This window comes from Rhinopithecus bieti, unplaced genomic scaffold (genome assembly GCF_001698545.2).
Source record: "Rhinopithecus bieti isolate Rb0 unplaced genomic scaffold, ASM169854v2 scaffold_36840, whole genome shotgun sequence".
Classification (NCBI taxonomy): Eukaryota; Metazoa; Chordata; class Mammalia; order Primates; family Cercopithecidae; genus Rhinopithecus; species Rhinopithecus bieti.
In genome coordinates, this window is record NW_016816502.1 from 527,385 (window position 1) to 550,813 (window position 23,429).

Here is a 23,429-nt window from a genome sequence, read left to right on the forward strand (position 1 = left end):
GTCAAAATAGAAATAAATCTTCTGCGATATAACACAGTAACTTAACAGGAACACTTTATTTACCAATCAGCCATAAATATTAATGATTCATATCGGAGCTTACTTTTATATCATCTGTGAAGTTTGCTAGGCAATAGTGGGAAGATTCTTTAGGGCATAATAAACATCAAATTTAATCCAATATTTAGATAATCAACTTACTTATGAACTATTGATATACTAATTTAAAATACTCTTTAGTCATTCAGTTAACTTTCTTCAAGAGCTTTCTAAGCAAAGTAAATTAAAATAAAAGTTTGTCAGAAGATAGTTTCCATAGATATCCCTTTCCATGGATTAATTATACAAGTCTAAACTGACATTTGTCTCAGGGGTCAAAAGGCTCCATTTAGCATAGCACTTAGGCAGAGGGAGAGAGAGTTGAAAGAGCACTGCACAGATAATCTGTGGACAGAAATTTTAGTCCTAATTGTTTCTCTAACAAGATGATTGAATTTGTGCAAATTACCCTCATAGATTTCAGTTTCCATATTTGTAAATTAAGGGGTTTAGGGCCTGTCAGAGTTGATTTATGGGAGAGGAGGCACATGGACTCTTTGGAGAAACTGCTATTCCCTGCCCAGAAAAATGGTTTTAAGAATACATGAAAAAATACGTAACACACACAAACACACACACACACAGAAAATTTGGTACATAATTTCAGAAGACTCTTGTGAGGATTAAATGAAGTAATGAATATAAAGTGCATTTAGTAGGTAGCTTAAAATGTTATCCACCTTTCTCTTCCCCATGTTAGGAGGGTTCTTTAGCTTCTAAGTTTTTCTAGAAGCCATAGAAAACAGTTTTTCAGGTCTCTTTTGGAAAAGAAATATTTAAAAGTATACAACTATCAAGTTGCATGAGATATTTCACTTTTTATAAGAAGCCATTTCTTTCAGCACTTACTAGAGTTTGTTTTCAGAGGAGTGGGTAGCAATCTGTCATCAAAGTGTTGACAAGTGAAATCTGACAAGGTAGAGGTGGTATAGCTGCGGGCCACTCCAAAATTTTCCACTATCTTTTCTATGTGTAGACAAAGGATTTCTTTTATTTTTTTCATTCTAGCTCACTTCATAACAGTCTTTTATTTCTATGCTTTTCAAAACAATAACCCTGAATTGACAAATTATTTTGATATTTAAGCATTGGTTTAGATAAGAGCATTTCAGTGTTCTCTTGCCTTTATTTTAGCTACTTAGGAGTTATTCCTGAAATTCAGTTTATTTTCTCTTCAAAGTTACATTTTTTTCTATTTATTCAAGTGTAACATAAAATTATACTTATAGAGTTTTAATCTAGAATTAATTATCATTGTTACATTGCTAACAGTTATGTTTTCTTTGTCCTTTTATTGTTGTGGTTGAGGTACATCCTAAAAAGAACGACGTTCGTATTTTTGAAGATCAGAAAAGTAGGTATCTGTGTTGAGTGGAGGTGGTGAGAGATGATGATGATGATTATTGTTATTTGCTTATGCAGGCATACTTCCCCCCCAATGCCTGATATAAACTATTGCAATTATTTTTTGAGGTCATGGAAAAAATGCACTTCAACTAGATACAAGTCTCTTTGGGATAATGGAAAATTGTGTGCAGCAAAATATTTAAAATGAGCATTAGCAAACAAGATGTTTGTATTAATAGGAACCTAGAAAATGACTATGCAAAGGTCAGCACCGATCTTTAAATATTAGTGAAATTTAATTTGTTGCATGTAATGAGTAGAAAGAAGAGGAAGCAGACCACAATGAAGAAGCCATTGATAAATTGTCTAAATGTCAAAACTGCTTATAATACGGAAAATGTTAAATTGACAAGATCTATTTAACTAAGTGAATTAAACTGTTTGAACAATGCCCTAGAGAAATATTTTCCAAATTTAACTATAACAGAAGATTTTAAAGATTTTGCCACAATTTCTTTGAGGAAAGCGAAGGGATTCCTACTTTTCTTTCTAGGCATAGAATTTGTTCTAATCTCTTTTAGTAAGAACGATGCACAGATTATCTTGGAACATAGAAATCTGTCACCTTTTGCTTCATGTTGAAATAGCATCGTCTGACCAGTGGTTAGCAGCTGTGAAGAACCACAGTCTGGCTGGGGTCTAAATCTCTTTGGCACTTTGCACAGCACTAGCTTAATTGAGTTTAAAGAGCTTTTTATGTTATGCCCAGTTTTTTTTTTTAAAATCAGTTTCTACATTCTCTTATTTTCTTCATATATAATGTTAGTGAAAAAAATTTTAAATGACTAAACATGCACAAACTTCATAACAAAGAATTAATATTATTCATACACACATAGGGATAAAGAACTTAATAGAAAGATGAGCAAAATATAGGAACAGGTAATTTATAGAGGGAACAAATTGTTTTAAAAATCCATAAAAAAATATTTGGTTTCATTAATGAATGGAGAAATGAAACGTAAAATTACAAGATAAATTTTCACCTACCAGGTTGGCAACAACTTAAAACTTGGATAATGCTGCATGCTGTTGAGGATATAGGAAAAAGTACAGTCATGTTATGGGTGGAAATGTAAATTTACCAATCATTTTGGAGGCTAATTTGGCAATACCTATCAAAATGTAAAGTGTGCATGTATATTTTCATGGTTATATTATTTATAAGGCAAAAATTAGAAACGGATTGTTTATTAAGAGAATGGATAAGTCAATTATGGTCACTATTCAATTGAACGTATTGTGGCTATTAAAAACTTAGGTAGATCTGTTTATGCTAACAGAGTATCCATGATGTGGTGTTCAGTGAACAAAGCAAATTGCATTTCTAAAAAAAATTTTATCTTTATGAAAACACAAAACAAACAAGTCAGTATGGGTATGCACGTGTTGTAAGTACATTTAGAAAGTCTGGAGGGCCACATGCCACACTGTGCAGTGGCTTCCTTCAGAGTGAGGAGGGCAGCTTGGAGGAGAACACATTAATTTTTACATCAAATACTTATGTATGTTTGCTTTTTTTTTTTTTTTTTTTTTTGAGACGGAGTCTTGCTCTGCCGCTCAGGCTGGAGTGCAGTGGCCGGATCTCAGCTCACTGCAAGCTCCGCCTCCCGGGTTCATGCCATTCTCCTGCCTCAGCCTCCCGAGTAGCTGGGACTACAGGCGCCCGCCACCTCGCCCGGCTAGTTTTTTGTATTTTTTAGTAGAGACGGGGTTTCACGGTGTTACCCAGGATGGTCTTGATCTCCTGACCTCGTGATCCGCCCGTCTCTGCCTCCCAAAGTGCTGGGATTACAGGCTTGAGCCACCGCGCCCGGCCATGTTTGCATTTTTTAAAAAACAATAAGTACGTGTTACTATTGTAATTTTAAAACCTGAGAAGAAACAAAAGACCCGTTGGGCCTGGTGGCTCACACCTGTAATTCCAGCACTTTGGGAAGCTGAGGCTGGCAGATTACCTGAGGTCAGGAGTTTGAGACCAGCCTGGCCAACATGGTGAAATGCTGTCTCTATTAAAAATACAAAATTAACTTGATGTGGTGGCTCACACCTGTAATCCCAGCTACTTGGGAGACTGAGGCAGGAGAATCACTTGAAACTGGGAGGTGGAAGTTGCAGTGAGCTGAGATCGCGCCACTACACTCCTGCCTGGCTGACAAGAGTGAAACTCCATCTCCAAAAAAGAAAGAAACAAACAAAAGACCACACAGAGGCCTAATGCATGTAAAAGTTGTTTTTTTTTTTTTGAGACTTGGTCTTGCTCTGTCACCTAGGCCGGAGTGCAGTGGCAGGACCATAACTCATTGCACTCTCCAACTCCTAGGCTTTAGCCATCCTCCTCTCTCAACCTCCTGAGTAGCTAGGTGTACAGGCAAGTGCCACCATACCTGCCTAATTTTTATTTATTTTTTGTAGAGACAGGGTCTTACTATGTTGCTCAGGCTGATCTTGAACTCCTGACTTAGAGCAATCCTTCTACCTTGGCCTCCTAAATAAAGTCCTTGGATTATAGATGTGAGCCTCTGCACCTGGCTTTCTCTCTTCATTTTTTGCACACTTTGAGGTTATAAAGCTTGTTTTAAAAATAGGGACTTACATAGTATTTTTAACATAATGCTTTGTGCTTTTGCATTTTGCTTCTATTTAGTTGCTTAGTGTTATTTGTGAAATCTGAAATTTTATAATTAAAAATATTACTTTTGGTATTTATTGAATACTTGCAGTGGGTGCTCATTTTCAAATAAATATGTACTGAATACTTACACTTAATATTTAGGTTGAAAAAGTGTCCTAGGCTTCTGAACTGATTTAGAACTTTATATACCATGAGATGACACTTGTAAAAGAGATCTAGATACACATTTAATAATAAATTTAATAATAACATTAGAAGGTAAATATCACTAAGGGAGTTAGAACATTTATTTGATAACTGCTATTTGCCTAAAATTAAAGGATAACATTTTTGGTATTATAGACAAGTAGTTATGTAATACTCACTAATAATGCTGAGCACTTTTCATCTTCAAAGCATTATACAATACTAGTTAATCCTTACAACACCCTTACAAATGTAGGTCAATATCATTATCCCTATTTTTGCAGGTGGGGAAATTGAGGTAGAGGTTAAATGATTTGGAGTCAGTTTGTCATAGCAGGATTAGAATGAAGGCATTTTTGGCTTAGAGCCCAGCATTCAGAACAGTAGAACCACACCTTTAGCAGACTTAATTTCTATGTACTTGATAAAACATTACTTCTCATTAAATCATATTGAGGTCATCTCTACATTAAAATTCAGAACCAACAAGTTTGATCACTTCACACACACACCATTTTCTCTTTCGAGGCTTTCTTGACACTGTATTATCTTAGTCTGCCTTTTAAATTGACTCTTTATTGGAGAATTACCAGACTATCTATCTTTGACTTTATGTTTCTTCTGTGATCTTACTCAATGGCTTTACTCTCTATTTAGAAAATTCCAAAGTAGTTTTTATGTAGTCCAGGCCTCTCTTCTGTATTTCTAGCTACCAGCTAGACATATCTACCCAGAGCACTTCCTTGTACCTTAATCTCCCACTGAATCTAAAATTCAACTTATTAACAAAACTTGCTCTTCTAGACTAACCTGTTTCTATGTGTGTTTCAATCCAAGTCCTGCCCTTGAAACTAGGATCAACTAGGTGGGAACAAGTCTGGGTAAGGGGTTCCTGGGAACTAGGTATGACAAAGAAGAATAGTGTTCATGGGTTCTTTGACAGGATGAAGAAGTTGAATCAGTTTAAGAAGAAGAGCCAGAGTTACAAACTGAGGGGCAAGGTAGAAGTAAAACAGGAGACCACGTAGCCAGGTTAGTAGCTAGGAACATTGAGGTGTGTGGTTTGAGTGATTGAGGCAGTCATTGTGAACAGTTGGAATGCACTGGCACCCATTTACTGGGCACATGATGATGCAGGCATGCCTGTTCAGTGAAGGCATGGTCAACGCGAGGGGCACTATATGGGCAGTTACCAGATCCCCATCTATTGATGGTCACTCCAGATTCTTCTCTCTTACTCCCTTACACTGTCTTTTACAAATCATCGGTGCCCATATGCTGTTGATTCTTTCTTCAAAAGATCACTTACATCCCTTTCTTTCGTTATATTCCAGCTGCCACCATCCCAATTCAGGTCTTTGTTACTGAATATTAGTGTTATCTGTTCCTTTAATACCTTTCTAACAGGTCACTTGTATCAAACTTTCCTTCACTCCTCCAATATTTTACCTACCAGTTAATCTTCCAACAACAATTCTGATCTATTGATTATTCTTTTTAAAAATACCTTCCCAGATCAGAAACTTCCTTACTCCTAGTTAGCTACCTAGCAAATATAAAGTCCTAATACCTGAGCTGGCAAACACTTTCTTATTATGGCCCTGATTTATCTCTTCTACCTGTGCACCAAATCAGATTGTTTATTATTCCTCAAATAAGCCTTGCATCTTTCTAATTTATACTTTTGGGTATTATACCCTCCTTTTTATCTGTCTCCCTCTAGCAAAATCTGACAATCCTCAAATGCCCTTTGAACCCCCCTAGCCCTTTGTTTATGTTACCAAATTAGCACTTACCACACACTTCATATTGTTTTTGTGATTATTTTATCTGCTACCCTGATTATATGGTGTTTGATAGTAGAGGCCCATTCTGTAAAACTTTGTATCTGTGACTCAGTAAACATATACATAAAGTGCTCAAAGTGTTTATGATATTTAATTGGTATTTAAATCTCATAAGGTCCTGTGAGGTACAAATGAGCCATTGTTTCTAGTACTCCGTTCTTTGGGTACAATAGGTTAGTCTAAGCTTGAGGTCTCCTTATTTACCTTAGGTTCTTTGCAGTCTTCTGCTAATATACATCCATGTTAAATGTCTTATTGATGCCATGCTATCATTTATCCTTGTTGTAACTACAGCAATGTCTTCTATTTCTTAATTCTTTCTTTGCTATCATGTTTCACATTTGGATTTTCTTTGCCCTCAAGCTTCCTGTCCTTCCCATGTCTACCAAAATAGCTGACTTAAACTGGGGAACTGCATAACATACTTTACCCCGGGGAGAGTACAGGTATTTTGCAGATTTATTCAGTGGCAAGTAATCTCTACTTCTAAAACGTATATTTTATTTTTCAAAAGGAGATTATCAACAGTATAGTAGTGAAACTATTTCTATTTTGCATATTACTTTCTCAAAATTTAGTCTATATGGTAAAATTATTCTTAAAACCAATAAACATTAATTTACTCTAATGTAACCCAAATTGGAGTGAAGGTATTAAACACTGAAATGTTTTAAGGATGTAAGTAGAAAGTGAAAAGGGGCTTTCTAGGATTCTCACATTTCTGTCCTCAAAATTTGGGCAATCATAGATTGCCCCCTATATAAAAAAGAGCAGCCGTCCTAAACGTATGTGAGGCTTAATTTAAATCATGCTATTTATTGTCTCATGTAGGAAGCTTGGATTCAAAGTGGCCTTCTGAGACTGTCATCAACTGCCTTATATAATTAAAGAGCAAACTGTAAAAGTTAAAAGGTGTTTAAAATAAATGAAGTTACATTATGGGTGATTTTTTTTGTCTGGGTTTTCATTCTACTATTTTCATTTGGATAATTCTTTTTTCCTATTCAATATTAAATAGTTGGACAACTTGCTATATATTTTATTCATTCATTCTTTCATTCATTTCTCCCAATACAGCTACTTCTATTACAGTTCTATGCCATGTACATTGGGTTTTATTGATCAGAGAAATGTACAAGGGCACTAAGTGGGGCAGCATTGCTCAGCTTACTTTGGTAGATGCCCCCTGACTATTTCACTACCTTTTTAATCCCTGCCCACACCCCCTTCTGAAAATGCAGAACCCGGCATTCTTCTGAAATTCTTTTCTTCTCTCCTTCAAAACAACTATTTATACACAAATACAATATTTGAATAATACAAGCTTAGTCTTGACTACTTCCTCCAGGCAGATTTTTCAAACCAGGAAATTACCAGCATTGTTTTTAACTGGTGGCACACTTGAGTAAGATTCAAGATGTTTAGAGGTCTTTAAAAAACTTGAGTCCTTTAAAAAACCTGCAGGACATACAAAGCTTGAAGACTAAAAAGGATATTGATTTGGTCCTCCCACCTTGCCCATCTACTTATTATAGATTTTTACAAACTTGTTTTATTTACTCCATTAATTTTCTTTAGTTTTACCTGATCTTCTTGGGAGATATTTGAAGTTAAGGAAAAAAGGAGGATGAATAACCCACATTTGACTGTCTTCCCCCCGCTCCCCCGCTAATGCATGACCACTTGCAAAGCTCCCTCCTTAATGACACAGATCTTGGGGAATCCACAAGAGTTGTGACATTTTGTTCATAAACCAGTCCAGTCATCTACTAATGGACATTGGCCATTTTCTTCTCATCCATGTACCCACTACTTGCTAATTATTGCTGCTATTTCTTCAGATGATACAGGCCACTCCTTGACCACCCATGTCTGCTTTTGCTGGATATAGATTCTGCTTTGTCTAGATACCACCACATTCACCATTCCTGCTTACTTTCTGCTGCGCACCACTTCCTGCAGCCACTTCTCCATTCTTTTTTTTTTTTTTTTTTGAGATGGAGTCTCACTCTGTCGCCTAGGCTGGAGTGCAGTGGCATTGAGGAGTGGAAAAATACTGAATATCAGAGGTCAGAAAAGTCAGGAAACTCCCCTTAATGCTAAAACAAGAAGGTTATCTGGAAAGTCCCTAGCAGGGCAAGCGGCCGTTTGTGGTTTGGTCAAAGGGCGGGAACCAATGAACAACTGACTAATGTTTAACTTTAAACGTCAGCCAATTGTAAACCTACAACTGTAAAAATCCCCAGTGACTCTGTAACTTGCTGTAACTCGTTTGTGTCTGACTATAAAAGACGGCTGAACACCGAGCTCGGGGTCTCTCCCTAGGATCTGATACCTAGCTGGAGGGAACCGAGTTCGAACTCGAAATAAAGCAATCCCTGCCGCTTGGCTTTGTCTCTGGACTCTGGTGGTTGCTTTTGGGTCATCGCGGGTCTGGGCATTACAGCATGATCTTGACTCACTGCAACCTTCGCCTCCCGGGTTCCAGAGATTCTCCTGCCTCAGCCTCCCAAGTAGCTGGGATTACAGGTGTGTGCCACCATGCCCAGCTAATNGGTTGCTTTTGGGTCATCGCGGGTCTGGGCATTACAGCATGATCTTGACTCACTGCAACCTTCGCCTCCCGGGTTCCAGAGATTCTCCTGCCTCAGCCTCCCAAGTAGCTGGGATTACAGGTGTGTGCCACCATGCCCAGCTAATTTTTGTATTTTTAGTAGAGATTGGGTTTTGCCATGTTGGCCGGGCTGGTCTCAAACTTTTGGCCTCAAGTGATCCGTCTGCCTCGGCCTCCCAAAGTGCTGGGACTGCAGGTGTGAGCCACCCCGCCTGGCCAGCTTCCCCATCCTTATATGATAGGTCCCTTGTGGGGCCACAAAGGGATCCTTTATTAAGTAGGAGGAGAATGTCTCTCTCCTTCTTTTGTCCTGTGCTTTTTAATGGGAAACTAGAGCAGCGTTGTTTGTACATCAGAGCATTTTGAGAAATATCTTGTATATTTTTCTCAGTCTTCCCACCAGCATTGGACCTAGATATGGATCGTGGGTGCTGAGCTGGAAGACAAGTCCAGGTCATAGACTCTGTACTGTACTATGCTCAGGATTTCCCGTGTTCAAATGTAGAGAATTAATGGCTTGACTCTTGGCTTTGAAGCTCTTCACAGATCTCATTTTGCTTATTCTCCATGAAACAGTATAATTTTTTTATTAATTTAGGACTTTCAAACTTAATGAAGATATGGGGAGTGGACCTATCAGTTTTTCAAGTAAAAGGTGTTTTTCTGCCTCTTAGAAATAGCCAGTGTAGATTATAATGAAAACTACACTACATTCTCCATTTCTGTCATCAGGAGAAAGTTTTGACAAATTATTACTAAATTGATTTAAACTGAAATACAGAATTTCAAGTGTTATCTTCTTTTGATATGTAAGTAAAGGTGCAGTCTTTTGGTTTTATCTATAAAATTTTATCTGTATTTAATTTACATGATAAGACTTTTTATATAGCAACAAACAGCTAAACTTCAGCCTTGTCTTATGCAAGTTGTCATAAATTAGTATTACTGGTATCTGAATAAAAACTAAATTGAGGAATATAACTTTTATTTTTCTAGTATAGTATAGAAGTTGGTGACTTTTGATGCTGAATGTCAGAGGAAGTATACACCTGTTTTACCATCTTTTTTCTTTCTTACTTGCAATGGAATATTAACCCATTTGCATGTCCTAATTCAAATACCTTCTCTTGTATAGTAATTCTCCACATCTGGATGTTTTTCCTTCATAAACCGCCTATTGTGCTTAGTAGTTATTTATTTCATACTGTGAGATTACCACATAAGGTCAGAGATCATATTTATTGTTTTATTTTTTTCCATACAAATTTGCGTAGTGATAGATATACTGAGTAACAGAAAGCAGCAACTGCAGTGTTAAGGTAATTGAGTAAGTGTATCCTGAAAGCAGTCCTGATCCAGGTACTTTATTATACCCATTTTATAGCTAGGGACTCTTAGAAATAGAGAAGTTAGGTAATTTGTCCAAGTTAGCTACTAAGCTGAGAAATTAGAATAAGAAAACAGGCAGGCAGATTCTAGAATCCACACATTAAGCTAAATAGATGAAAAATCAATATTTAATTCATTAACTGATATTTTAAAACAAACATTCCAGACCTCACATTTCCAAATGAAAAGGCTGCAGTTTACATATTCTAATACAGTAAGTATTTTAGTTAAGAAGAAAGCTTAACTGTAAGATGACAATTCTAAAATTACCCTCATAAAACTAACTGAAAGCAATTCCAAACAACACTGCATTGGAAACATTTTCAGTAATAGTAAGCTCACTAGAGTCACTTCCAAAGTGACAACTCTGAAAGATAATACTCAGTTTAACTGAAAAATTAGTAACTAGCTTAATATCCCTTTTTCTCTACTGCTTGCTGATAATGAACTGCATTCTTTCTGTTAGTAATGCAGTCCACTAGCTTTCCAACTCCATACCTGTATACAATGGCAGCCAGCATCTAGGCACAGCAGGGCAGATCTGGGGATTGCGGGACTCCTTATTTCATCTCTTACCTTTAAAGGCATTTAATGCATGGAAGAAAGTAAATTCAGATCAACCCAAAATTTACTATTGTAGCCTGTTTCCTCCTTTTTTTTTTTTTTTTTTGAGGCGGAGTCTCGCTCTGTCGCCCGGACTGGAGTGCAGTGGCCGGATCTCAGCTCACTGCAAGCTCCGCCTCCCGGGTTCCCGCCATTCTCCCGCCTCAGCCTCCGAGTAGCTGGGACTACAGGCGCCCGCCACCGCGCCCGGCTAGTTTTTTGTATTTTAGTAGAGACGGGGTTTCACCGTGTTAGCCAGGATGGTCTCGATCTCCTGACCTCGTGATCCGCCCGTCTCGGCCTCCCAAAGTGCTGGGCTTACAGGCTTGAGCCACCGCGCCCGGCCACCTGTTTCCTCCTTACCCTTTCTAACTTCACCTTTCTATCACTATCCACGGTGCACCTTAATCTACTGTCATCCTTGGGTCATGCCATCTCTTTTTATTTATTTATTTATTTTGAGATGGAGTCTTTCTCTGTTGCCCAGGCTAGACTGCAGTGGTGCGATCTCGTCTCACAGCAAGCTCTGCCTCCCGGGTTCACGCCATTCTCCTGCCTCAGCCTCCCCAATAGTTGGAACTACAGGCGCCCGCCACCATGCCCGGCTAACTTTTTGTATTTTTAGTAGAGACGGGGTTTCACCGTGTTAGGCACGATGGTCTTGATCTCCTGACCTCGTGACCCATCCACCTCGGCCTCCCAAAGTGCTGGGATTACAGGCATGAGCCACGGCACCCGACCGGGTCATGCTGTATATACTATATATACTCCCTCCCATAACTCTGTCTACCCCAATACAGTAGAATACTGTGGTTGCAAACAGACTCTGGAGCTAGTCTGTGTAGATCCAAAGCCTCCACCACCTGCTTGTTATGTGACCACTCTGTGCCTCAGTTTCCTCATTATAGGAATACTGATGGTACTACCTCAAAGAGTAGCTATGAGGATTAAGAGAGTTAATACATGTAAAATGTTCGAAACAAGTGTTGTCTGTTGTTATCACCATCATTTTCTTCCTCATCTTTTTCATCATCATCATCATCATCATCATCATCATCATCATCATCATCTGGTGAAATCCTATCCTTCTTTGAGGACCCACTAACATTTCACAACTTCTCTGAGCTTTCTCACAGCCCAGCTGTTCAGTCAAGATTGGGCCCCTCTTCTGTGCTGCCACATTTTTCACTCTGCCGTTTCAGTCCGTAGCATACTGTATCGCATTAGTTCAACATGCATCTGTTTCTTGATTGTAAGTGCACTGAGGTCACATAAATGTAAGGATGAAGGGCAGGCCAAGGAAGTTTGTACTATGTCTGAAATTATTTTGGATTATCACCCATATGGATACTATGGGAAATATTTTTAGTCACTCCTAATGTTAAAGAAGCTGAAAGATTTTTCCTCCATTAAAATGTCTTAAAATATTTTTCAAACTTCATCATTCAGAAGTTTACTAGAAAGAACATTTCTTTCATGATTCTATAAATAAAATGTCTATAGTTTAAATTATTGTATGTATTTCTAATATGTAGTATAACATAAATACAGTCTAGTACTATATGGATTTCCAAGCAAACATTTGAAAATTATATAAATTCCTTTCAAACATTTGTAAAATGTTGACCTTTTTTCTAATGTAGACTAGCCTTCTCCCAATCAGTCTAAATCGATGAGGTAGTATTTGATTAAAAAGAAAAGTATTGATAGTGTCCATCCCTTGCCCCTGCTAGGGGGAATACAAAATGTATATTATTACCATCTTGTTTTTAAAAAAAAAAAAACCCACAGAATAAAATATCTGGATCCATCATGACATGCAGATTAACATACTAAGCTGAATGCTAATGTGGTTTCAGAGTTTACGTTTAAGTAATTATGTTTCTTATAATAGTAACTATATACCATTTACCTTGCAAGTTTCACTTTAATTAGCCTGTTTGTATGTAGGATATTGTAAATATTTGCTTTATATACCAAAGATGCACCACAAAATGTGCTTGTACTTAATAACTACCAACAGATGTTTCCTTTCCTTAAAAATAAAACTTAAAAAAAAATGCTTAAATACTAAATAATTCTAAATATACTCAGAGCCTTAACCAAACATATGCTATTGAAAACCCAAATACTATATATATTCTTCTTACCACATTTCTCAATGTGATGACATACTAAATCCAGGAAAAGGAGTGTATTTTTCCTCTTTCTAGAGTTTATTTCTGGATGGTTAACCAAGGATACACTAGAACATGTTTATTCTAATGGACCATATTTCAAATAACAGTTGTGGCGAATGATTCTTTTTACTATTTTTTAAGGTATCTTGGTTTTATTGGCAATAGAAGATAATTAATTGGCACTTCTTTTTAATTATTTTTTAAACAGGACAGAGATTCCTTCTGCCATCAGATGTCTTTCTGCTTGACTGAACTGCACCTGTGGTCTTTGAAGAATACCTTACACATTGCGGGTAAATGAGCTCTGGATTAATTTCAATATTTTTCAAATATGTTACACCATTATAAATAAGTACTAGCAAAGGTTAGAGCCTGAATTCTCCAGCTGGAGTTGCAGTCTTTATTCTTAATGAAAAACTAGTTAATGGAAAATAATTCCTTTTAATTACTCTTACTAACTTAATATTTACAGCTTGAGTTAGTTTTTCAGTTTTGAAAATTAATCTTATTGGCTTAATGTTTGTTCTCTCTTAAGATATACACATGTTCAATTTTTTCTGGGATTCTTCATAATAACATTTATATTTATAAATATGTACAGGATAGCTAATGGTAAAGGCATTTCTATTTGATATTAAAATAACATTTCAAACTTATAGCTAAGATGTACAATTATTTTCATGTTCTTTGTTTTCACATTTTGGGGGGGGAGAATAATATGTATGTTTTAACAATGCTTATTAACATAGGATGTAGTATACTTTATAAGAAATATCTTTTAAAATTCTTTAATTATACAAAGTAACACTTGTATTTAGGAGAAGAATATTATTTATATCACTTAAGCATCATTATTAAGAAAATGGTTTACCTTACAAAGTCTTGTTCCTTCATATCAAATATAGAATTAAGGATGATTGTGATATTTTCATCAAGTTTATCTGCTTTAAAATGTAAATAGATTTAAATTTCAGTTAAAGTAGATTTAACATTCGTTTGCTTCCTCCTAAAACTCTTCTAAAATGCCAATAAAGGAATAAAAATAAAGAAGGCATAAACCCTTTCGAGAGAGGGGACAACTGAAATTGGACAAATTTTGGAAGATGGGAGGGAAAGAGGAATTAGCAGAGCTGTAAAACCTGAATATAAATTGCCTGCAGAGGAGAGTTCCGGTGACAGCCAATTTAGGACTCAAAATTCTGGAAAGATACAGAAATTTGAGGAGCCAGATATTGTAGAAGATGGTATGTATCATGAGAGTGACAGTAAAGGGACGTGAAAGTTTGCAGAAGAACTTGTGAGATACCTTTCATGCTGTGGAAATATTTAATTAAGGAGGCTCTAAAGTTGGGAACACCAGGGGCAGTGGAAGACCTGCTGAACAGAAAACAGGCGTGAAATGGAAGGAAGCCTACATACTGATGGGTGAGGTCTTCTTAATCCCACTTGGTTCTGAGAATGTCATACCTATTTGTACACTTTCCAAGAAAGAAGGGGCTTGAGGTATTCCTCTCTGGAATGACTGAATGACCCTAGAAAGAAGACCTTTGTACATAGATGTTTGAGGGAATTCTTTGGTGAAATACCCGGATCCTTTCCTGACCAGTGAAGCTCACCAGTTGGCAAGCTCTATTTGTCTACACAGGGCTTCCAATCAGTTTTTTAGTGCCTCACTTGTAAATACAAACAGAGAACTAAGGATCACCAGATATTTGAGGAATATCTTCAACAGGAAAGAAAACAAAATGAATAGGTGAATGGATCTCTGAAGAAACAGAGATGATGTAGGAAGGGGAAAAAAAGTACAACAGGGACCTAAGGAAAATACTAAATCCATGAAGCAAGAAACAAAACAGAAGCTTCAGAAAACATTTGAAATTATACAAATCTCTTGGAAATTAAAAATATGTTGCAGAAAAAATTCAAAATTCAAAAGTGTAAAGAAATCTCAGAAAATAGAAAAAAGAAATCCCAAAGTGAACTTACTTTACTGCTGGTGGAAATCTTTAATTGAAATGTTTTCTTTTCTAATCATAATTCCCCATTTCTCATCTTATTCCCTTATTCTCATATATCTAGGTTTTATGCTTCTTCAAGATGGTCAATCTTTTAGTTGCTTGACATTCTCCTAGTCCATTGGGACTTCTTCACTTATCTTCCTACCCATCTTGGACCCCATAGTTGGAAGTCTGAGCTATTCCATCTTGATCCCCTTTTACCCCTCGTCTTCTGTTCATGCCCAGCAAATGCCTTCCCTACCCCTCCGTGTGTCCTCAAGTTTTCTCTCCCTGTTCCTTCTATTCTGAGTCAGTGAATGGTTTTTAGAGAAGAATCACACAGTGGTGCACAGTAGCCCCATGGGAATAGTCTTCAACCCCAACTGCATTTTTGCAGGACCTACCCATTCTCTCTATTGGGACATTCTTCTATTTAACCTTTTGTGAATCCTACTTCTTTAGGGCTCAGGTTTATTAAGTCACTTAGAGAAGCCTTTCCTGCTATCTAGACTAAATTAGTAACCCTGTTAATGTGCTGTCATTATGCTCGATGTTTATTTTTAAAATGTTTGAAATAATCACAAACTTACAGAAAAATTGTCAGTACAGAGAATTTTTTTTCTTGAACCATTTGAGAGTTGTAGCCTGATGCTTTATCACCCCAAATACATTCATGTATATGTCCTACAAAAAGGATTTTGTCCTGCATTACTGTATAGCCACTGAAATCAGGAAATTAATAATGATGTACTTCAGTCTAAATGAACCAGTTCACCAGTTGTCCCATCATTGTTCTTTTGTTAGGAAAAGGATTTTTGTTACAGTAACACATTGCATTGTTACCATGTTTCTTTTTTTTTGAGACGGAGTCTGGCTCTGTCGCCCAGGCTGGAGTGCAGTGGCCGGATCTCAGCTCACTGCAATCTCCGCCTCCCAGGTTTACGCCATTCTCCTGCCTCAGCCTCCCGAGTAGCTGGGACTACAGGCGCCTGCCACCTCGCCGGCTAGTTTTTTTTTGTATTTTTTAGTAGAGATGGGGTTTCACCGTGTTAGCCAGGATGGTCTCGAGCTCCTGACCTTGTGATCCGCCCGTCTCGGCCTCCCAAAGTGCTGGGATTACAGGCTTGAGCCACTGCGCCCGGCCGTTACAATGTTTCTTTAGTATCCTTCATTCTGGGTTATCCTTCATCCTTCTTTTTTTTTTTTTATTTAAACTTTCATGACTTTAACATTTTTGAAGATATTAGGCCAGTTATTGTGTAGGATGATCCTAAATTTGGTTGTATTTGAAATTTCCTCACAATTAGATTCAGGTTATACATTTCAGTGCATCCTATCAGGTGGTGCATAATTTCAATTTGTCCCTTTCCTGATGATATTCATGATTACCTGATAAGATAGTGTCTGCTAGGCTTCTCCACTGCAAAGTTACTTTTTTCTTTGTGATAAGTATTTCATAGGGAAGCACCTTGAAATTATGTAAATATTCTGTTCCTCATCACACTTTAAATATATTATTATATATGATCAATTTATTTTATCTCTGTGGATTCAAGTTTTCCACTTTATGCAGTTGTAATAATATAGTCATATCATTATTTTATTTTATTTCATTATTTATTTTGATGTTTAAATTGTCCCTGATGTGGCCAGAGGGACCCTCTTCAGACTGGCTTCTGTGTCTTTTTGACATGTCCCTGTCAAAATCTGAGCACTTTAATTCTTTCTGGTACAACAAATGTTCCAGACTCATGTTGTGATTTCTTCTTCCTAGCCTAGGAATCAGTCACTTCTCTAAGGAGCTTTATTCCTTTTAGAGGGTAAGGGTGTCTAGAAGCCAAGTTCTGCTTTAGGTGCACTCATTATTGGAGTATTGCTGCTCCCAGGCCCTCTCAGTGGACAGAGCTTGCAGAATGTATGTGTGTATGTGTACACACATATTTACATCCACATTTATTTCTATATCTGTCTATCTCTCTATATTGAAACCATGAGTTCACACTGGTACATCTCATTCCTATCTACCACCATAGGGTTCATTCTAATTTTCTCCCTTTCTATATTTGTATTTTTCTTCTCAGACAATGGGAAACCTGGAGCTCCCTTATTTTTTATTTATTTACTTAATCAGTCACCCTGTTTGCAGTCAATCCACTATCTCTGTGGCTGCTCCCTCCCCTGTATGGATACCCTTCTCACCCCATGTAGATTTGATATACCATGTTGGGCTGCCCCCATATGTAAATGTTCTCCTTACCTTGTTTAGCCTCTAATACCCACACCAGGCCGTTGCTTCATGAGAATGTTCTTACCCTGCTGGAGTTCCAACACACCGAGTCAGGCTGACTCTCTGAATGGACACCTTCCTCATCCAGCTCTGGCACCCATTGTAGGGCAGGTTTTCTTAACTGGATGCGCTCTTTATTCTGCTTGTGTTTTGACAATCCCACTCTGGGCCAGATGCAGTAGGTCAGACTTGTGCAAATAATTCAGGATTCTTTATGATCTTCATAGTTCTATTCTAGAATTGTGGCATATATTTGGATGTATGGAATGATGGGTATAATTATAGGGTGGAATATTTTAATAGAGATATTGTCTGCCTATGTAGTGCCTATGGTTCTTAGATTTTAAAAAGCCTTTTTATTGAAGTATAACGTATGTACTGAAAAGTGTAAAGATCATAAGATTATGTTGTGAACCATCAGAATGTGAAAACACCCATAAAATCACCATCCAGGACAACAATTAAAATATCAGTATCCAAGAAGTCCTACTCATGATTTTTCACAATAAATCCTTATTAGATATATTCAGTCTAACCAGTAGACATAAACTGCATTCTTTAAAATTGTATGCCTCTACTAATGGCATGATGAATAAAATAGAGCTTTAACAAGTACATGCAATTGACTATTTTGAAAGACTATATTTGAAAAGTTAATTATAGCAGTAATACTTTTTGTTTTGAAGTCTTATCATTCAGTTTCAGAAAGTCTGGAGCAGTCAGTCACTAGGGGGCAGCCTGTACTGCTTCCACCTATACTCTTTATCCTTATGTTAGTAACTGAGAATTATTTTGTATGGAAGAAAACAAACGTTCCTTCAATGAAAGAAATATTTTATTATTCATAGATATGAAGAAAATGGACAAAATTATTTTGTTATCTTATATTTAAATTGGAATAATTCCTTGGTTAAATGAATCTTGACATCTGGGAAGCCCAACTTTGCTTCTTAGGTAGCCCCAGCAAAGTGTCCGAATTTAGGTTTAGAAGGGATTTTCCCTGCCTAAACAAGTTTCAGATAATAATTTATCCAAACGTTCCTCTAATCTTCCCTTTCTCCTCTGCGGATTTCTCCCAAATGCCATAGGATAAGAACTAGACTCTTGAGCTAAATTAGAGAAAAGAAAACCACAGCTCAGAATCCAACAGGGCATTTTCTTCCATCCACTGATTTCATTTGGCATTGCTCAGTGGCAGTTCCTTTTGGTAGCGCCCTGTGAAAAATATCAGAGGATGTGTGAAAGAGAAAACTTGGTCTTTCTTGATTTCAGTTCTTTACTAATCTTTTTCTCATGCCATTCTAGTTTTGTGTAAATCTTTTCTCATTAGATTGATAAACTTTCCAGTTTCTGCATATCCCTAGAATACATGAACTCATCTCCAGATGCTTTTGAGCCATTTTATTTCTAGTAACATAAGGAGACTGTTGCTGCTTTTCTCCCTACCCTTCCCCTAATATAGTATGGCTTGGCTTCTTATTCTTGGGGACTTTTTAATCATAATTTAATGTTATTTCTTCCTTTCTATAGATAGAAACATTGGGATTTACCAGTATTATGACAAGAAAGATCCACCAGGTAAAGTACCCATTCTGTGCAATTAATTTTTATTAACTAAATATTCTAAACCATGAAATACTGACCATTAAAACGCTCTTCTTATGAGCTTTAGATAAATTCTAGAATTTTAAGAAAAGTCCCTTCAGTTCTTTAGAAAAATGCTGAGGTTGATATCTATCTGTTCTATATAAAATAAAGTAGTATCGAAAAAATGCTGTAGAAGGACATGAAAATTTTCATTTTCCTGCTGATCAGGCTGATAACAGGGCAGTCTATTCACGTTTATTTATCAGTGTCCCAGTAGAGGGCATTGTTAATGCATGGGTCCTACTGATGCTGGCCTCCTGGATCCTCACCTGATATCTGAAATAGGCATTTCTGAGTGAATGATCAATTTTCTTTATCTGATTAATCCTGTTAATCCCAGAAGTTTTATGATGGGCCAAAAGGTCTTTCTAGCTAGAGTTACTTCCTGTTTTGGTCTCCGTTGAAGTGGGCTTGTGTGAGCATCCTGTGTGCTTAGCTTAGTGGTTAATAGGCTGACTTCATGGTTCTGATGACAGACTGAAGCAGCTTCTGTTCTGGGCTCTGTTGCAGTTCTCTTTCCTATCTGATGAGATTGGAAGCTCAGGATATTGGTCCAGCTGTTGTGCCCTTTCACTGCAAATTTAGGAAATATCTCTATGAAATGAAAACATCCAAATTATAGCCTTTTTTTCAACTGTCTTTTTAGAATCTAAGCATAATTTATTAATCTCAATAATGCATGTAATGTTAATAATACATTATACGTGTACATATTAAAATGTAAGGCATTATAGTAAAAATAAATTCTACTTTTTTTTTTATTTCTATCCCTTCTGCTACAATATCAGCGACAGAGCATGGTAACTTAGAAGAAAAGCAGAAGCTGGCAGAGTGTAAGCTTGCTTTATATTTTTTGGAATTATTATAAAACTGGAAAGTTCAGTATTATAAAATATTCATCTGGAACAAAGAGGAAACATTATTCCCTCCAAATTTCTTAAATTCCCATTACTTAGGAATATAAACATATGAGTAACAATTGTAATTTGTCAGGCTTTTCTAATTTAGACCATTGAAATCTCTATTCAGTTTTGAGTAAATGTATGTTTATATAAACATAAACTTTCATAATGAACTATATATTAGTATATTTAAGATAATTATACCAAGCTTAAATTCTGATAGTAACATTTAATTATTCATACTTTGCCTAAATTGTTAACATGTCTTACCCATTTTAAGAAAATAATATTTGTAATATCAGTATTAGCATTTTATTCACTCTAGTCTTTTCTGATCTCCAGTATATGTTATATATATTATGGTGACAATGTAATATGGTTTCAATGACATAAATTAAACATACATTAAGATTTTTTTGGATTATAGCTAGAGCTGAAAATCCCATTTGTTCTCTTGTTTTTTAAATGGTTGAATTGACATTTAATTTAAAAAAATAATGTATTAGTAGCTGCAACACAGATTTAAAAATTTGCACATACGTTCTACATCAAAATTGTTTAGAGACCCAAATTCATTTGCTGAAATAAGATATATAGCAATTCTACTCTCAAATTTAAGTATCTATGTATACTACATATGTATATGTACATGCAACACACACATAAGCACAAATATACATGTAACTCTTGTTTGGAATTATTAATGAGGAGAATCCAAAGATGAATTCATTTTCTGATAAAATAGATATGAGTTTAACATTTTAAATTATTTTAAACAGAACTATTTTAATTTATTTTAGGCTAACGTGATGACTACTAAATAATTTTATCTTTCAATTAAATTTATTTAAAGCAAAACAAAGGCTTATCATTATTCGATTGTGGTGTATACTTTAAAGAGAACTGTTTTAAATTAAAAAGAGCACTATTAGGGCCTAATTTGTTAAAACTTGGATTTCCCTCAGATTTTTCCATAGTTTTAAAATGTGGAGCTTTAATGCCTAACTTCATATATTTTTATGTACAGTTTTATTTTTTATTTCTTTTCATTTTATTTTATTTCTTTGCTCATATTCATTTACTCATGATAATTTTTTTTTTTTTTAGGTCTGAGTAGGTTACTTGTAGAATTTAGAATTTCTTTTGGATTCAACATTTAATTATTTACATGAAAAAGTTAGTAAAGAGTACATCATTTACCATGAATTACTTGATTCACAAGCCTAGCAAACTTTCCCTGGGATTCTCCAAGCCTTGTTGGTTGTCATCATAAAATTATGATTAGGGAGATTGTTTTGTGGTAAAAATCCTGTTCCTATGACAAAGCCTTTCAAAAGGCTTGTCATTTGATGATGGAAATGAAGCCCACTTCCTCTCAATTATAGAGGTGTTTTATTTTAATCTTCCTAAGGCACACTGCTAAGCAGAATTTCCTTTTTAAATCTTGTTTAACTAACTGTAGTACATGTTTTATTTGCCAGCACGAGATTATCCTTGGACGCTCAAAAACAGACGCCCAGAAAAACTCCGAGACTCACTCAAAGAGTTGGAGGTATCTTTCAAAAAGTTTCAAAAATGGCAACAAACAAATCTGTTTTTAAAACATCTTTCAACAGCTTTAATTTTCATAAAGGATCAACTCTCATGGTGATGATAGCTTTGCTTTTGTCCAGTGATGAGTTCCAAAACAGTTGCATCTTTGTGTGGCATGTTGATCTTTTTTTGCTTGCAAATCGGAGGCACTTTAACTGATAATGACAATGTGTATAGCCAACTATGCTCTCTGTTTTTCTGTTGTACTTCAGGAGCTGATGCAAAACAGTCACTGTGTGCTGAGCAAATGGAAGAACAAATATGTCTGTCAGGTAAAATGGTTTGACAAGCCTTTGCAGTGTTTAACCAATGGAGCTGAAAACTATGTAGTAATTGGTATTCTTGTGTTATGTTAGGTAATGGACAAAAACTTTTTTAGCAGTGGTTATTTCATAGTTTGAGTTCTACTTGTTCTAGAGCTAACATTAGACAGATTGACACAGGCCACTAGGCCCATTGATCAGTATTAATCAGTATAGTTGTACTGACATACAAACACTAATAAAAAACTTTTCATATTGCATTTTTTTGTTTGAAGTTGTCTGAATGTTGTAGTAGATGTTTGCTGGCATAGATTTAATATATTTTTGAGTGAAGATGAAACCACAGGGCAAAAGACTTTTTGGCATACTATTCTTGTAAGCATTTGTGAATATCATTGCTTACGCAAATCAGCAACCCAACTACACACAGTTAGACCTATGATAACAAGACATTTGGTCCTACTTTTTGAACCCTCTAAGCTGTGCTGTTTACTATGGTAGCCACTAGTCATATGTGACTGAATAATTAAATAAAATAAAAAAATCAGTTCTTCAGTTGCACTACCCACATTTAAGTGTTCAATAGCCACATGTTACCATATTGGACAGTACAGATACAGAACATTTCCATCTCAGACAGTTCTGTTGGACAGTAGTGTTAAGGCCTGGACAAATGATCTAAGTATTGAATGGGTAGATTCAGGACATAATAATTAGTGTACACTGATTACAAGATAATGACAAATGCTTTAGCTTTTCTGATAGGCTTAAAAAGTACTATATGTCTAGAAAAATGTAATATACTTGTGATAAAAAGAATAATTATTAGTCATCTGTGGAACTGAAGTTGCATTAGTTCTAATAATAATTGTAACTGATATATTGAATCAAATATTCCTATATTAATTTAAATTATTTTTTACAATGTGATTTATTTTGTGTAATCATTCTTGTTTGTAGTTTAGGCCCATAGTTCTATTCATAAAGCTACAACATCAAATTTGTAGCAATTATAAACAGATCTTAATCTACTACTTGAATATATACTATCATTTTTGTGGATTCTAGTTTTTCCTCGTTTTTTGTCTAAACTAGTCTACCTTTACTCATGGAGGCAACTAGTTAGTTACCTTCTCAACTGGCATAAATTTTTATTTTTCAGAGATCTTTTACAAGGGTGAATTAGCATTTTTAGAATCATAGTACTTCTTAAATTTGCCTTAGGATACTATTAAAAAGGATGGAATTTAAAAAAATTATAGTTTATTTGCATAATAGTACATTTCAATCAGATTTTAAAACTTGAATGCAAAATACGCTCCAGAAAGTTTCAAACTTACTACAACTCAAACTTGTAGTTTTCAATGCCATTACTCACGTTAAAAACAGGCTCAGAATTATTTGACTGGAGGGCAAGCCTGCCACCTATAGTAAGAGGCATGTCTCATGGCCTCCACCCTTACCCATCACACAGGGTAAATTGCAACATGTTGGGCATCTTAAAATATGCAGTGGAGCATCCCAATAGACAATCCTTTTTAGATAGGGTTTAATCAATTTTAATTTAATAGTAATTTTGTGTGTGTGTCTGATGAAGGGATGTCTGGAGAAGAATGTCCCTCACTATTATATTAATTCAACTCAGAAAGGGAGTTTTCATGATAAAATATATGTAAAATTACTTTTGTAATTTACAGTAATCTAATTGGTTAATTGGGCTGGTGTACTAATGAGTCTGCTTTTTTTTTTTTTTTTTTTTTTTTTTTTTTTTTTTTTTTTT

General features: G+C 35.8%; 1 protein-coding gene across 1 annotated transcript in view; it reads left to right on the forward strand.

Moving 5' to 3' along the window:
* WDPCP (WD repeat containing planar cell polarity effector) overlaps nt 1-23,429 on the forward strand; it is a 202,988-nt gene that overhangs the window by 78,632 nt on the left and 100,927 nt on the right. The window contains exons 3-7 of the mRNA XM_017854918.1: nt 13,169-13,253; nt 18,775-18,822; nt 19,680-19,724; nt 21,275-21,345; nt 21,599-21,658. Coding sequence (XP_017710407.1) covers nt 13,169-13,253; nt 18,775-18,822; nt 19,680-19,724; nt 21,275-21,345; nt 21,599-21,658 — 309 coding nt within the window. The remainder of the gene's footprint in view (nt 1-13,168; nt 13,254-18,774; nt 18,823-19,679; nt 19,725-21,274; nt 21,346-21,598; nt 21,659-23,429) is intronic.